Genomic DNA, 18,347 nt, shown 5'->3' with positions numbered 1-18,347 from the left:
GCTGAAGTGGTCTTTATGTCATACCAGAAGCAACAAACTTTGGCAGTGTGTTATTTGGGAATGGCTTATTTAGACCTTCTCCACTTTTTTACCCTCAATTTAGTGATTATATAAACATAACAATCTCTGCTGGAAAAAGATCTGAATTGCCAGCATAATACCATTTCATCATGAGGGTTTTTACTAAAATAGAAGAACAGCAGCAAAAAAAATAATGGTGGGGTGTTTTTTTTGGTTTATAAGAACAATATCTTCCTTTTTTACAGTTTCCCATAAAAACAAGCTCTTCCCTTCCCCCCAACCCACCAGATATACTGATACAAATATATATACAGTGGTACCTTGATACTTGGCAGCTTTAAAAGTTTTAAAATTTCTTTACTACAAAACATGGATAGGGCAAGTTAGAAACGCAATTCATTTTATAAGAAGAGGATTTTCAAGCATTCCATCAATATTAACTAAGAGAGCAGAGAGATACAAAAGAGAGAGAACTAAGAGAGAGATACAAAAATGACATTCTCTATGTATTTTCAAGGTTGGTAGAAGAAAAAGAAAAACATGGCTTAGTTTTAGACTGCAATGTGAACAATCAGAGAACATGAAAATTCTAACTATAATATCGAGATTCCTAGAGTGTAGTCATCTTAGGTGAAAATATTGAATACTTTAGAGCTCTGTTAGATTTAAGATAGAATAAAATTTGCTAGTGCAAAATCAATCTTTTTTTTTTTTTTAAAGGGAATTCAAAAGTAAGATCAGGGAGAATTGATGACATTGTTTTTTCTCCTGCAAATAGTGTGCACTCTGCTCCTGCACCCTTGGCTTTGGATTAAAGTCCAGAGAATGATTTAAAGAGAGAAGAATGCAGAGCTGACACAAGGCCAGCTATTCTCTGCTCACAGTGTTAAGAATCTACCCCCACTCTATCAGCTTTCCTTTATTGTTGATGGAAAAGTTAGGAGTGAAGATGTTACAGTCACTATGTTTATAGAACATATAGATCTCAGTGTGTTTCCGTTATTCAAACCGTAGGTGTTGTAAGATGATCAAACTTCAAAGCAAATGACAAACTATGAAACATCTCTATTTTATAAGCAAAGTAAAATGAACAGAAAATAATTCACAGAATCCAGAGGTGAAATGTGTCACCCAGAAGAAGATTCTGTAATAAGAGCAACCCTTTATTACCGATTTACTTTTTAAGTACTTGCAACCATTGAGGAACAAGGTTTCCAGGCTTTTTTGATCAAGTACATTCTTTTTTCCATTTGAATTATAGTGATTTTACTTAATAGTTGAACTGCAAGGCTGCAATCTTTATCACTTTGGGAAAAGACCCAGCTAAATTCTATAGGGTATTTCAAAGAAAGTAAAGGAAGCCAAAGTATTAGGATCAGTTTGTAAACCTGACTATTACAGTGAACATTGAATAATCTTATATTTTTGTGTGCTTTTGATCTTTATTTCATCAACCAGGAATATGAGTGCATTGTGCTGAGCACAGAAAACGCCTACGTGGCATTTAATGTATCTAGAACTATGTCATTAAAAATAAGCCTTGGGTTTCTGCATGGAACTAATCATTTAAAGCTACCAGAAGGAAAGTGTTTGAATTACAGCCAAGATTACCTCTTCTCTGCAAAAATTCAACACATATGCTAGCAGAACATGCTGCTTTAAAAAAAACCCTTTTGTTATAGCTGAATACAAATTGCATACATGTATACACACAAACACAGTGCTAAAAGCTTCCCATAGTTTAAAATATTGTATTACAAACCTATGGAAACACCGCTTTGGAAAACCTAGGAAAATCCATAGAAGATGTTCTTGGAAAAACCACTTAACCACCCATCCTTCTTAAATGCAAGAACAGCTATACTTGTTTTTAATTTTTCTCTCCAACTTGTAAGACAGAAATTTTCTAGTCTCTCCCTAGCTGAAGAAATCTACAAACTGTAAATCTTCTTTTACATACATTATCAAAATAGTTTAACTGGCTTTCATAACATTATTAGCATTTCTTTATTTGAAACATTTTTGGGTCCTACCTTTGACAGAAATATAAACGGTTTTGTTGGAAGCAAAAGGCTTGAACATGCCAAAACGACATTACCTTATGTACCACCATCCTTCCAGGTTCTTTTGAATGACGTCCACAGTGACTCCCTTGTCGAAACTAATTTCATCCTTCCCCTGGCTGGTATATGACTGAATTGTGACATATTTCTCTTCTAGCAAAGAGAAAGAAGACAACATCAGTTAAGATCAAACAGCTGTTTTCTCTTCTCTCATTGTGATTTCAAATTATTTTGCAGGCAATTAAAATCCTTGAGCATTGCAGAGGTGGAGTCTTGCTTGTGAGATCATACACTTATTAATTATCATACTGTAAGCATGCCTGTGTCAGCACCATCACCACCGCCCAGCTCCTTTCATGCCAACAAATGAGACAGGGTGTCTAGAGAAGGGGCTCCCCTGCATTATACATATGGTATTGACAAAAATCAAACAAGCTGCCAAAGAAGCAAAGCAGCACTGGAGGAACCTTCTCCAGCTGGCTCCATTTAGCACACACATGATTATAGTAACCCTGCATTACTGGAATCCGTACAGTGAAGTTGGAGCATGACCAAAACTCCTTCAACCCAGAGGAACAGACTGAACTATCTTTTTCACACTCTTACAAACAATATCACGTTTCAGTACAAAGCAGCCAGAATTTGCTTTTTGTTGATTAGATCACATTCTGCTTTCCAGGTCGTCTCCACTCATAAAAGAAGAGCAAGTGCATTTTTAAGCCATTAAAAAAAATAAAAATTGCTAATTCATTGTTAACCTCTTGAATTTCTTACTGCAAACTATACATCAGGAAAATTCATCCCACACTTTAGTTAACCAGGTTCAAAGGAACATTTAATCTTTAAGCCATCACTGGTTATATAGAAGGAAGGATTTTACATTGATAAGAATTGTGGGCCTGAATTTGTATCTTCCATACTGAAGGCATGTAGTCTACATCTGAACTGTAGTTCTATTAACCTAGGTATTAACGTTGATGTATTTTTCACAATGATCTTTAATAAATTAAGGCATGATTCTGAGAATACAGAAATACTCCTCCTATATTGTTTCTGGATTATCAAGATAATTTCTGTCCTCACTATAATATTTTTTTAAAAGTTTTTATTTTTTCACCATCTTTACACAAATATCCGTACCTATACTATAGTATCAAAACATACATAATTATACATTTTTGTCCCAAATGCCATAACAAATATCCTACATTTGCACCTTTGCATCTGTTTTCCTTCTATATTTCATACTACTGTACTCCCCTTCTTCTATCTCCCTCTCTTTCCTCTACCTTCTTTCTCCCTCTCTCCCTCTTTCCTACTCCCCTCCTCCCTCTCTACCCTTCCTTTCTACTTCCTCTTCCTCTCTCTTATGCTTCCTTGAGTACTGTACTTCTAATTCATTTTATAGTTAACAGACGAGCAATTGAAAATACTAACTTCATACCAACATTGGTACTCTTAAACTTATATCTTTTCTCTTATCCATTTCATACATACATACATACATACATACATACATACATACATACATACATGCATACATACGTATGTTACTTATTTCTAGAGCATGTGTCCTAAAATAAGTTAAATAAATAAATAAATAAATAAATACATAAATACATAAATAAATAAGTTACAGAAGCAAAATATCCTCACATTAACTTAAGTAATACACCTGGATACGGTCAAATACTGTCCATAAGGAAGACTGTAATTGCAATAAAGAAAAGCAGGTTTCTTATGTAAAATGATTTTAAAGAAATGAAGGATACCGTTCCAGAGGAAAATAAAGAATTTTAATAGTAGATATTATGACATAAATTGGATTAACTGGAGCAGAAATTTGCACACAACAAATTAAATAGGAGAACAACCCCAAGGGAAAGGGGTTTGCTATTAGAGCCAATAAAGGCAGATAAAAGCAACCTCATAAAAAAAAGATCATAAATGGAAGGGATGGGGGAGATTATAAGTATCTGGAATAGATTAGTTTTAACTGTTTTAAGATTGAAGGATGGGGTGTAGGACATAATTAGATATAGTGTAGCTTGCCAGCACTCATGAGATTCCAGGCCAATTCAGATAACATAAGGGTTTATTGTGGATGCTTAATCCACCATTACTGCTTTAAGGATTTCTCATTTTTAGCCATGGAACTGAAACTGGTTTAACTTCTTTTGTAACTTGGACTATAGTCAGTAGCATTGGTTGAACCTAGGTGCTTGGCATAATTTGAAGAGTATAGATACCCTGATTAGCCAGCTGTGAAATTTTACATATTGCTAATAAGAAGACAAGGGATAACAGCAATGAGAACAGGATTACTCTTGCTTCCTGTTTACATACAGTTTTAACATGCTGTTTTCAGCATACGTTGTGAATCAGCTATTTTCTGTTGCTAGTTAAAAACAAGGAAAACCTGATAACCTATGTGAACAGAATCAGTCTCTTCTTTCCTTTCTGACAATGTTGCAATGCATTTAAACAAACTGACAACCGTGAATCATTAGAATGGCTACTTTTGATTTTATATTACAATGAAGGAACTACAGTTAAAAATAGCAAAATTGGTAGCACAGCTCTGCCCTTTCAAAATATGTACCGTAAACCTCTCATAAACCATATAAACCTCTGGGTTTATACAATTTGGAAAATGCATAGGTCTTTCTCATATTTTATTTATCAAATTTAGAAATCGCCCATCTCCCTTACAGAGATGATACACAAATTCTATATATACAAAACATATATGTATAAGGATATGTATAAGAAAAGGATTTAGGGGTAATGATTTCTGACAGTCTCAAAATGGATGAACAGTGCAGTCAGGCGGTAGGGAAAGCAAGTAGGATGCTTGGCTGCATAGCTAGAGGTATAACAAGCAGGAAGAGGGAGATTATGATCCCGCTATATAGAATGCTGGTGAGACCACATTTGGAATACTGTGTTCAGTTCTGGAGACCTCACCTACAAAAAGATATTGACAAAATTGAACGGGTCCAAAGACGGGCTACAAGAATGGTGGAAGGTCTTAAGCATAAAACGTATCAGGAAAGACTTAATGAACTCAATCTGTATAGTCTGGAGGACAGAAGGAAAAGGGGGGACATGATCGAAACATTTAAATATATTAAAGGGCTAAATAAGGTTCAGGAGGGAAGTGTTTTTAATAGGAAAGTGAACACAAGAACAAGGGGACACAATCTGAAGTTAGTTGGGGGAAAGATCAAAAGCAACATGAGAAAATATTATTTTACTGAAAGAGTAGTAGATCGTTGGAACAAACTTCCAGCAGACGTGGTAGATAAATCCACAGTAACTGAATTTAAACATGCCTGGGATAAACATATATCCATCCTAAGATAAAATACAGAAAATAGTATAAGGCCAGACTAGATGGACCATGAGGTCTTTTTCTGCCGTCAGACTTCTATGTTTCTGTGTGTGTGTGTGTGTGTGTGTGTGTGTGTGTGTGTGTTTATATCTGATCACCCTGGTATATTCTCTGCCTTGCAAGGCAGAAGCTGCCGGATCAAATCCCAGTAAGGGTGTGGCTAGCTGATGAGGCCCGAACAAGGCCGAAATGGTGCCATCCTAGTCTCCCTTAATTTTAAAATTTCAGCAAAAAAATGTGATATATATATATAAAATATGTTTTATATAGAGATAATTTGTATATCATCTCTCTGTGTGTGTGTGTTTTCAGATTTTCATGGGTATATATGTATAGGTCTATCAACCTTACATTGGAAAAGACCCGAATATGCCTATACATACATACATACATACATACATACATGCATACATACATACATACATACATACATACACACACACACATACTTACACACATAAATATCATGTGTGTGTAGTTAAAAACAATAAAACAAATAAAATAAAAGGTAAAAGAGAGGCTCCAGAGCAATATCACCTCTAGATACATGATTGATCGTACTAACTTGAGATGATGAATAGTTATATTCTTATATAATCTGGAAGATCCCACTATAAGGGAACCTGATAGATATTTCAAATTCAGCCATGTTATAAAAGTACTGTGGACCTGTACTACATCATTCCTCATGACTCTAGTGCCCATTGCTTCATTTGCCCAGAGGCAAATGAGTTTATGCAACAAATATAATGAACATATAGTATAACTTACTTTTTAATACAAATATCACTCCCTCATCCCTTTCAATTAAACTAATGGCACCAGGACCATATTTCATACAGAGTACACTGTTTTTCATTATACATCTTTTGGTGGAATAAGGAAGGAAAAATTAATTCCAAACCACTCTTCATGCACAGCCGATTTTGAAAAGTGTGATGGAAAACATAAGCATTTCTGATGAATAATGAGGTGTCAACTTATCTGTCAAATGTTCCTTTAAATAAAAATAAATATAGTTTCCAACAAAGGATACAGCAGCATTTTGGAGGAGCTACTACAGCTATTTTAAAGTTTAGAGTAAGCCAGTTAAATATTACAGTGTTTTATGTTACTCGTGTATAATATCATTTTGCATGCTTTCTAAGCCTTAATACTTAAGCATAAGGAATTGTCTCATTGTGTAGATGATATAGGAGTATGTACATCATCTGACTACTCTTGTGTAGACAGGAAAGTTTTTAAGAAATGCTGTTATGATATTCAGCTAAATGGGATACAGTCAGTGAAGGGCTACCAAAATTTTTACTAACACACTGTGGGTGTGGCTTATGCAGGACGCCTTGCATTTTCTTTCAACATCTCTCAGTGCAAATTGGGTGCTCTGGGGTGGAGCTCCATTTTTACTACCCCACAGCGTTTCCCACCCCTGGATACAGTGCTATATGAAGTACTCCACAAAACTGCTGTTTTTGTAATGCACTATCACACAGAGAAGTGGTGAGTGATATGTGTATATTCTGGAGGACAGAAGGAAAAGGGGGGACATGATCGAAACATTTAAATATGTTAAAGGGTTAAATAAGGTCCAGGAGGGAAGTGTTTTTAATAGGAAAGTGAACACAAGAACAAGGGGACACAATCTGAAGTTAGTTGGGGGAAAGATCAAAAGCAACATGAGAAAATATTATTTTACTGAAAGAGTGGTAGATCCTTGGAACAAACTTCCAGCAGACGTGGTTGATAAATCCACAGTAACTGAATTTAAACATGCCTGGGATAAACATATATCCATCCTAAGATAAAATACAGAAAATAGTATAAGGGCAGACTAGATGGATCATGAGGTCTTTTTCTGCCGTCAGTCTTCTATGTTTCTATGTCTCTAGACTCAGCCTGTGTATCTCCAGATTCTCATATTATTTGACTATTACCCTTGGACACTTGGACTTGGAATGTAAGATTTTGAGAACTAATAAATTCTCAACTCCTTTTATTTAGTGCCTAGTGGTGCCTGTCAAAACTGCAATATTATACAATAAATACACTCATAGCTGAAATAAGCCATATTGCTAACAAAGAGCTGACTCATAGCAAACCTTATTAAAGAAGAAGATTCAGATAGTTCAAATAAGGTTTGGGCTTGAAGTCAAATATGCAATTGCTAAACAGCTGAAGTTTGCCCATCAACAAGTCTGGTTTCCAAAGATTTATCTCCTCTGGAAAAAGCTATCCAAAATTGAACGTGAATTCTGAAACATTTTCTTTGTTTATTTAAGAAAATGAAAAGCAAAGTATAAAAAAACCTAAAGAATAAAGGATGAAATATTTATAACTAAGTCTTGTAAAAGATTAAATTTCTATAGACATTAGAGCTTCACTTATGGTGTGGTTATCTGTTTTATTTTTAGGCATTCTAATCTGGAAAAGGAAGCTATCATTAAAGTTTCTGTTTGCAAAGTGATTTTGCAGCAAAATACTATAAAATTACCCAAATTACATCTATTTGATTTCTTGCTCTAATGGAAAAGAAGAGCCCATAAACACACATATAAATGAGATTTAAGCAGTGGATTTTGACTTTTGGTCTCCTTGTAAAAACCCCAAACAAGTTGGAATAATCCTGCCTCAAGGATAATAATGAAAAATTATAATACCAAGGTATACAAGTTGGCATATATGGGAAAATGCAAAAAAACATTATCACAAGGATCCAGATTGTTGCAAGCCATATGCTGAACTACGTTAAATATGTTAAACTGTTTAGAGAGGGCTGTAAAGCTTTGTGAAGAGGTATATAAGTCTAAGTGGTATCATTCAGAATAATGACTGGTATTGTTCAAAAGAATTGACAAAAAGAAGTTTAAGCAACTCTGAATATGACAAATACTTACTATAGTACATTTACTTTTTTTCCAAATAATTGTAGGTTGGTGGGCATCACCCACCAGCCTGTGTTTGCAGCAGAGCCGTGATCACACGGCATCACCCACCTTCTTCCAGGCAACCTCGACACATGGCGGTCACAATTCAAAGTGTTGGTCATTACCTATAAAGCCCTTTGTGGCACCGGACCAGGGTATCTACGAGACCGCCTTCTGCCGCATGAATCCCAGCGCCTGGTTAGGTCCCACAGAGTGGGCCTTCTCCGGGTCCCGTCAACAAAACAATGTCGTTTGGAGGGGCCCAGGGGAAAAGCCTTCTCTGTGGCGGCTCCAGCCCTCTGGAACCAACTCCCCCCGGAGATTAGAATTGCCCCCACCCTCCTCGCCTTTCGTAAGCTCCTTAAAACCCACCTCTGCCGTCAGGCATGGGGGAACTGAGATATTCTTTCCCACCGGGCCTTTACAATTCATGCATGGTATGTTTGTTTGTATGGATGCTTGGTTTTATAATAAGGGTTTTTAATTGTTTAGTATTGGATTTACATGTTGTTTTTTATTGTTGTTGTTAGCCGCCCCAAGTCTACGGAGAGGGGCGGCATACAAATCAAACAAACAAACAAACAAATAAATGGCGAGATCACCCAGCAGGCACCGGCCGTGTATGCCCAATCAAGGCAATGGGCAAGGTGCTGTCCTCTGTAAAAAGGCCTCTTACCGCACCAGAGAGATGGAGGGCTCACCTGCAGAAGGGAAAATGAGGGTGACCCCCCGACATGCCATGGTGTTATGGCGGAGAGCAAGGGAAGGGCCAGGGGAACCTCCCCTTGCTCAGCAAGGAGCTTCGCCCATAGTTGCTTAGAAATATTATTTATAGGGAATTCCGCCCCATTTAGGTTTTCATCTCTGCAGGTTTACATTAGTTAAAGGTTAATAAAGGGACCCATTAAACCCAGCTTTGGTGTCTGTGTGTTATTCCGCCTCCCCCGCAAAACTGAAGCCAACAATTTGGTCTTCATTGTTCTTAGTTATGTGATCTATTTATGAGAGATTGTGCATGTTCATGTGTAAATGCTTTTATGAATAATTAATCATATATTATTTTAAAACATGCATATTTAAAGGAGTGTGCTTTCAGCGTTTCCCATGCAGTATTTCTTCCACTTATTTTCAGACATAACTCCTTTCTTTTTGTCACTAACTTGCCCACTAATGTTCCAGACAGCCTGTGTACTGGCAAGGGCCTTCCTAGGATCTGATCAGCTTCTGTGAATCCTCAAACTCTTCTGGATGCTTTGAAATATAAGATTTGCTAAAAACATGGAGCTCCAAAAAAATTGCTGAAAATCTAAGAAATTTTACTTCTTTTCTTCAAACAAACATTGGATAAGGTTCCTCACTTCTTTCACTCACTTTTTATGGTAAACGAACACTTCTATAACAAACACATTATTTAACCTCTTTTAGATTTTCTGAATTTTTGCATATCTTTGTCACTGAATGTTATTTGCTGCATGCGAGTCTTTCTAATACATATATATATATAAAGGGAGCTTGATAAAACAACAAATCTTTGGTGTTAATTTAATAAACAATGTCATTTTGCTGCCAACCTACTTTTCATTGAGGACCTGTATACTGCACGAGTCAAAAAGAGGGCTGTGAAAATATTTACTGACCCCTCGCATCCTGGACATAAACTGTTTCAACTCCTACCTTTAAAACGTTACTACAGAGCACAGCACACCAAGACAACTAGACACAAGAACAGTTTTTCCCCCGAACGCCATCACTCTGCTAAACAAATAATTCCCTCAACACTGTCAAACTATTTACTAAGTATGCACTACTATTATTACTAGTTTTTTCTCATCATTCCTATCACCCATTTCCTCATATTTATGTATGACTGTAATTTGTTGCTTGTATCCTTAAGATTTTTTATTAATATTGTTTCTTCATTGCTTATTTGTGACAATCATTAATGTTGTACCTCATGATTCTTGAGAAATGTATACATTTTCTTTTAGGTACACTGAGAGCATGTGCACCAAAGACAAATTTCTTGTGCGTCCAATCACACTTAGCCAATAAGAATTCTATTCTATTCTATTCTGTTCTGTTCTATTCTATTCCATTCTATTCTAACGTGTAAAAAAACACTCCATTGGTTTAATAAGTTAAAGTTAAATCAGTGGAAGAATAATAATAGGTGAAGTTATTTATTGAATGCCATTTGGAACCAAATGTTAAAAGGACACATCCCCACAAAGATCCAATTAGAAGAATATCTATTATGGCCATAAATGTTCTAAAACATTAATATTAGGTCATCGTTGAAAAACAATTCTTAGACACAGAAACTTGGCCTAAATAAGCTGATTTAAAGAAAGAAGAAAGAGTAGAGTGAAAAGACTGCTGACTGAGAGGAAAGTGTGTTTAAGGAAAATTATTTTGTGGTTTGAAAAACATAGAACTTGAACTATTGCATTTTGTGTAGGAAACGTAATTAGATGATCTTCTAAACTGCATGTTTTTTCTTTTAACCTTTCCTCACATTCTCAGATCCTATGGTGATGTTCCATTATTGAAACAGCAGCACAAATTAAACAAGCGGATACTTGTCCTTGCTTCAGCCCTTCTGTTTACCTAGAAAATACAGTGGTACCTCGGTTCTCGACCACAATCCGTTCCAGAAGTGTGGTTGAGAACCGATTTGGTTGAGAACCGAATTAATTTATCCCATAGGAAATAATGGAAATGGATTTAATTGGTTCCCAGCCCATTGACTTGCTGGGAACCAATTAAATCTACAGTATTTCCTCTATTTCCTATGGGATAAGGATCTGAGGGGACGGGGTGAGAGGGAATGGGAGTCGGAATCCCGACACGCCCCTCCTGGTCGCCCTCTTAACAGCCTCCCAGTCTCTACCTTGTAATTGCTCCAAGCTGCAGGAAGGGTAGGGCTGGCTGCAATACCGGCAGTTTTGGGGGGCTCCTTTCCTCAGCGGTTCAGTTTGGTACCTCCAGGCAGCTGCACCAACTTTTTCCTTCCCGGCAGCGACGGCTCCGGCGGCTTACCTTCATCACATGACGTTCCTGACGCTGCTCCTCCTCGTAGGGAAGCCGCCGGAGCTGCCGCCGCCGGGAAGGAAAAAGTTGGTGCAGCTGCCTGGAGGTACCGAACTGAACCGCTGAGGAAAGGAGCCCCCCAAAGCTGCCGGTATTGCAGCCAGCCCTACCCTTCCTGCAGCTTGGAGCAGTTACAAGGTAGAGACTGGGAGGCTGTTAAGAGGGCGGCCAGGAGGGGTGTGTCGGGATTCCGACTCCCATTCCCTCTCACCTCGTCCCCTCAGATCTTACATTTCAGATAGTAAACAAAATTATCTGTTCAGTATCCGAATTTTTGTTTGGATACCGAAGCAAATTTTTGCAGAAAATTTTGTTTGAAATCCGAAATGTATGAAAACCGAGGCATTTGAGAACCGAGGTACCACTGTAGTTTGATGGAGCTTGGTGGATAGGCTTTTGTATGGCAGCCACTTGCATTGGTTTGCATATCCAGCATCAATATTTTTTTAACAGGAAGTATCAGTGTAGATGAAATGGCTAGATTTGCTGAATACAGTGTTCCCTCGATTTTTGCAGAGGATGCCCGCAAAAGTTGAATTTCTGCAAAGTAGAGATGCGGAAGTAAATACACTATTTTTGGCTATGAACAGTATCACAAGCCTTCCCTTAACACTTTAAACTTTAAACCCCTAAACTGCAATTTCTCATTCCCTTAGCAACCATTTAGATTATTACTCACCATGTTTATTTATTAAAGTTTATTAAAAAAAATATTTATTAAAAGCGGACGAAAGTTTGGCGATGATGTATGACATCATCGGGCGGGAAAAACCGTGGTATAGGGGAAAAGACTACAAAGTATTTTTAAATTAATATTTTTGAAAAATTGTGGTATAGCTGTTTCGTGAAGTTTGAACCTGCGAAAATCGAGGGACCACTGTATATATAATCAAATCTGTAAGGTAGATTTATTTCTTGATTCGTTTGTTTGTGGTATATGAAAAAAAATTACTTGTGGGCAAATTTGAGGAGAGCATCAGTTTCTCTTAATGAACTGCTGCTTCCACTTCACCAATTTCCAATTCTGAGCCAATATTTTTTGATGGCAGGCCAATGCAAATGATATTCTGGTCTTCTTTTAGTTGTCACGCTGTTCTCTTTGAGCAAATTTGATATGATTGTCATTTTGAGGGACACTTTTGTGTCATATCCCTTCTCCATTTCAAAATTTGTGGATGGGTGAAACCTCCCAAAGCGTTATAAATTATTTTGTAACCTTTTCTACACTGATTAGCATCCATGACTAAGCACAGAAGTTTAAAATGTTATTGTGAGCAGGGTATGACAGGCTCCTATAAAAAGCCTGGTAAGAACTTGACTGTGATGAGAGGAGCCAGAGTGAGATTTGTATGGGCGGGAATGACCAAATCAGTCCTGACTTTTTATATCTGTATCCTTTTAACAAATACATGATTCCAAATAGCATTTGTTAGTACAAGGTACATGGTTGTTAGGGATTGCCATTGTAAACTACCTATTGTAGTTTCTTGTACTATCACTTTAAATATTTTTGGCTGGTTCGCCATAAGAGGGCGCCAGTACTCCTTCCCTCAATGATGCTTTAACACTCATTCGCTTTTGCTTTGCCTTGAGGGGGGAGTGTATTTGCTTAGTGCTTATTATATTGGATGACTTAGTACTTGTTATGGATTGTTTCTATTTTGTATATATGTAAATAGTACTTATTAAGCATAACTAAGTCTGTGTCTTTTTCTTTGGCTTTACCACACATCCACACTCTGTTAAAATTCTCTGCTCAGTGTATGTCAAAGGTCTCATAGCCTAGCTATACCAAGACATACCAACAGCATCAATCAATAATTTCAGGCTTCAAATACATGCATTGTGTCTCTTTCTTAAATGACTATGCCACAAGCAGAAATAACAAATTTCATGACTTTAAAAGACTTTAGTTTTTTAAAGAACAATAAGTCATACTCTTATGAAAAGTATAAAGCAAAAGCACTATATGCAAAAAAGCTTATTACCGTATCACTCTAGCCATTGCTGATAAATTATAAAAATATAAATTTCATACAATATATTTATATTTAAGAAACCTGGTTTGAGTTCTATTGATTGTTCATATACTGTGACTTTTTCTGTTTTGGGATAGGTTTACTTATTACAATAAGACATTTTGAGGATTATATGTGAACTATGATATGTTAATCACTTTACAATGTTATTTTCTCTCTTGTCTCTATAATTTTTTAAAAAGTTAATATAAACTATTAACTGAAAATTTGGAAACATTTTCTTTTTAATTCAAATGCAAAATGTGATAGTTAACTCTTTTTAAAAAACAAATTCAAAGTGAATTCAATATTTGTATAAATTTCAGTTGGGGAAGAGAAACTGACTTCCCCAATCAAATTTGTTTCAGTAATTTCTCAGTCTTCCCCTTATGAATAACAGCAACGTTTCCAGTGAAAAAACTGAATTAGAGAAAGTGACTCTTGATCTCCTAGGGAAGCAAGGACGTAAGGAAGGTCAAGGACGCTACAGATCACAGGAAAGATGATTAGTCAATAAAAAGCCTGACCATTCAAACCCTACATCTTGTCCATCTCATAACTGTAAGATTGCCAGATACCTCTTGGGAATGTTTCAAAAATGTATATTTAGAAGAACTCTTAATGTAATTTTTAACCAAATTTTTTTAAAAATAGACAAAGGTAAGTATATCTTTCAGCATGAAGCTAGAATAAACATATCTGTGACTAAATACATTAAAAAATTCTCAATGATCCCAGGCTTCATTACCGATTTGACTAAAACAAAGGTGTCTCTAATGACTTTAATTGAGTCCTATGTTGAAATGTTATCAGCAGATAACATTACAATAACTTCTACAGTTGACAACTTGTTTTGTTCATGTGTGTGTAATGTTTTGTTAGTTCTTACTTGTTTTTATTATTGTTTGTTTTTGTTGTTTGTTTTTCTTTAATGTATTAAACTAATAAAGATTATTTTAAATTTTTTTTTACCAATATCCTCTATTTTCACCGCAAACAAACTTCTTTCTGCTACAGGGAAAGAAGGCCCTATCAAAGCTTATGCAGCTACCAGCCATTCTTAGCAGCGTCAGATAGCAAGAGAAGCAGCAGCAACCAGCATGTGCATCTTTCAAGGGACCGCATCCCAGAAAAATGTTCACCTCGACTCTGCTGCCTGTTGACCATCCCTCCCAGTGTCCATCGCCGGTCCAAGCGCCTCAGATGAGCCTTGCGTCTCTTAGAAACTATTTTGGAAAAATGGATGAAAGCATAAAAAAAAAGGAAAGAAATATAAAATGTGATGGATGGAGAACACAAACCAAACAAAAAAGAACCAATGATCGTTGCATAGCTTCACCTTGCATTAACAATAATGTGATATGATAAATAATGTAATGAGATTACTTTAGCAGTAGTTCCCAAACTTGGCAACTTTAAGACTTGTGGACTTAAAGTTCCAGAATAGCTGGCTGGAGAATTCTGGGAATTGAAGTCCAGAAATCTTAAAGTTGCCAAATTTGGGAACCTGGCAGAGAATGTCACAAACTGCAATCCCATGAACCTGGGATGTTGCAACAACCAGAAATATGAGAACTTGTTGTAACTATTGTTACAAGTTTGAAACATTGCTGAATGAATGGTGATTAAATGAGGACCTCCTGTAATCATAAAAGGCTGAATATTTTTGGTATCTGGGAAGCAAAATCAGCCTTTAAAACAATGAATATCAAAACTGGTTCTTTATTTAGGTTTGAGACATTTTGAAAATGATTAAAAAAACAACAACTAGTAAATTGGAAGTAAGATCCTGGAAACTGGAAATCATGGGAGTGTGAGCAGGATGAGGAAGGAACACCCATGATCTATTCCCAAAACAGATAATTAAAATATTTTAGATAAATATGAGAAAATAGTGTAAGTAATCTGAAGAAGACCTGAACTGAGCCAAAGCTTGGAAGAGTTAGCATACAGAATTCTATCTTGAGACCAACTTTCTGATTCTTTGGAAAAAAAAATCACATTTAGAAAGCTCCAAGGCATATATGTGCTGTCAGATATGACAATCTCATCTGTTCAGTATGCAGAGACTCACTTGTGTATATATAAAAAAGAATTCTTTGTGACAGTGTAATTGTTAAAATAGCTGAACACAGAGGACATTTAACAGTTGCTTTTCCCCCAGGGAAGTAACATGTTTCTTGCATTTATAACTGGATATTTTAAAGTTCAACGTATAAGGAGAAAGAAAGTTTTAGTCTAGAGTAATTTTTTTTTAGAATTCTTGGGAGGAAAAAATACGTAAGCCTGCATGAACAGCCCCAGTTAAATCGGATTATATTTATTATTTTATGTTTCTAGTATTTTTCATTTGTATCCTGCCTTTTATTTTTACAAATAAACATATCAGCATGCCTTCCCCATCCTATTTTCCATACAATACCAGCCCTGTGAGCTGAGCCAAGTTGAGAGAGAACGAGGCCCAAAGTCATCCAGATGTCATGGCTTCCATGGCAAGGTAGGACTTGAATTTGTGGTTTCCCATTTTCTAGCATGGTGCCTTAATCACTGGACCAAACTGGGTCTTTGTAGATTACACATCTACAACTGATTCTTGAAATTCCTAGTCTACTAATCAAACATCATTTTGCCATACTATTGACTACCATCCAACATCCTCTACTACAGTGGTTCTCAACCTGAGAGTCGGGACCCCTTTGAGGGTTGAACGACCATTTCACACTGGTCGCTTAAGACCATGGGAAAAGACAAATTTCCCATGGTGTTAGGAACTAAATCTTCTATTCTGGCACCTGGGAACCTATTTTTACAATCCAACAAATCAGGGTGTCCCTCTGACCTTGCTGCCAATCAGTTTAAAGCTCTGTTGGTAGAACTGGTGCTAGACTTATGGTTGGGGGTCACCACACATGAGAAACTGTATTAAGGAGTCACAGCATTAGAAAGGTGGAAAACCACTGCTCTAATATGTAAACTGAAATTTTCTATTTCTATAGATTTTTTTCTTCAACTGGCAAAGACCACTGTACTCTGCTCTCCAAGAGACAAATGCTGATGACTTATATATATTGTGCTGGTATCCTCAATAAAACTTAATGACAAGTGTCCTCTGTGCCCAGTTACTCAGGTTTTAAATGATGAAATATAGGAATGCAATAATGAGAAAAATATATGCTAAAATGGAGCAAATACATCGGAATAGGCGGATTCAGTTAGCACCATCTAAAGGAAGTTAGCTAAAAGCACTTTTTGGGAAATGGGTATTTGCCAGATTTTATAGCATACTGTAATCAGAAAAAATGCTTGTGAAATGGAAAAAAAGTACAATAACCTTTACATTGCATACAATTAAGCATATATTTCATTCTAAAAGTATAACACTCTCCCCTATAAGAATTTAAAGAGAAAATTGGAATACAAAGTTATCGCATCCTAAATCTCTTGCCAATTAATAGGAATACATTACCAATACATATCATTGTTACAATTATTTCAGCTAATTGCGAGAAGTGTTGCTTTGCTATTATCATACAGAATTAACATTTATGTTGAATACTTTTATTATACTTTCTAAAAAAAATTGTATAATTCAAAAAAAATGAAAAGTCCATATTCCTTATGGACTCCATTCTTATAATCAAGAAGGTTTGGATCACAGTAATAAATTTTTACACTTCCTTGCTTCTCCATTTTTCAGCTGCTCTATATTTGCATGAAGAAAAGTGCCTGAAAGTGCATCAGGTTTTCTTACCTTCTCCTCTTTTGGACATGTTAATTTCAGAATCATCTCTAATTCCGCTTTGGGATTCCAAATAAGTTGCAGGGACCCAGCCTTGTTCTTCTGAAGTACTTACAAACCACCAACCTGTAAAAATACAACAAAAGTATTGTTATAGACAAGCAAGTTCTTAGACTGAAATCCTACGGCATCTCTGGATCTCTACATAACTGCTTTCCTGTCAAACAAGTGGTCAAAATAAAGGACCCCCTGTCGAATCCAGTTCTTGTTAACAGTGGTGTACCCAAGGCAGTGTACTAGGACCAACACTCTTTATACTCTATATAAGTGACCTTTGCAATCACATTACAAGTGACTGCGTTTTCTTCGCCGATGATGTAAAAATCTTAAACACCAACAACAACACTGCTACTCTCCAAAAAGACCTTGACTTTGTGTCATAATGGTGAAATATCTGGCAACTTCAAATCTCAACCAAAAAATACTCTGTCCTACCTACACATTGGCAAAAAGAATCAGAACACCTAGTACAAGTTGAATAAACAAGACCTTGCAGATGACACTCATTCTGTCAAAGACCTTGGAATCCTCATATCAAATGACCTAAGTGCCAAAGCCCACTGCAACAACATCACCAAAAAGGCTTCAAGAGTTGTTAACATAATCTTACGTAGCTTCTTCTCTGGTAGTATCACACTGCTAATTATAGCATACAAACATGCGTCAGACCAATCCTTGAGTACAGTTCATCTATCTGGAACCCACACTGCATATTGGACATAAATAAATAAAGTGTCCAGAGATACTTTACGAGAATTGGCTTCCAATCCTCTATCCGCAACAGTATACCTTATGCAACCAACCTTGAAATCCTGGGCTTAGAAAGTTTAGAATTACATCATCTTTAGCATGACCTAAGCATAGCTCATAAGATTATCTGCTACAATGTCCTTCCTGTCAATGACTTTTTCAACCACAACAACACATGAGCACACAACAGATACAAATTCAAAGTGAAACGCTCCAAACTTGAGTGTCGAAAATATGACTTTAGCAACAGGGCCTGGAACTCACAACCTGACTCTGTGATTTCATCTC

General features: G+C 36.4%; 1 protein-coding gene across 7 annotated transcripts in view; it reads right to left on the bottom strand.

Moving 5' to 3' along the window:
• Positions 1-18,347, bottom strand: part of SH3PXD2A (SH3 and PX domains 2A) — a 303,341-nt gene that overhangs the window by 16,009 nt on the left and 268,985 nt on the right. For 5 of the 7 annotated variants that reach the window (XM_070752797.1, XM_070752796.1, XM_070752800.1 and 2 more), the window contains 3 exons: positions 17,262-17,375; positions 14,653-14,736; positions 2,120-2,237 (listed from right to left, as the gene is read on the bottom strand). In XM_070752797.1, coding sequence (XP_070608898.1) covers positions 2,120-2,237; positions 14,653-14,736; positions 17,262-17,375 — 316 coding nt within the window. The remainder of the gene's footprint in view (positions 1-2,119; positions 2,238-14,652; positions 14,737-17,261; positions 17,376-18,347) is intronic. The other 2 variants (XM_070752799.1, XM_070752798.1) reach the window with 1 other exon arrangement.

This window comes from Erythrolamprus reginae, chromosome 5, assembly GCF_031021105.1.
Source record: "Erythrolamprus reginae isolate rEryReg1 chromosome 5, rEryReg1.hap1, whole genome shotgun sequence".
Classification (NCBI taxonomy): Eukaryota; Metazoa; Chordata; class Lepidosauria; order Squamata; family Dipsadidae; genus Erythrolamprus; species Erythrolamprus reginae.
The sequence above is the reverse complement of the archived record's forward strand: the minus strand, read 5'-3'. Positions and strand labels throughout refer to the sequence as shown.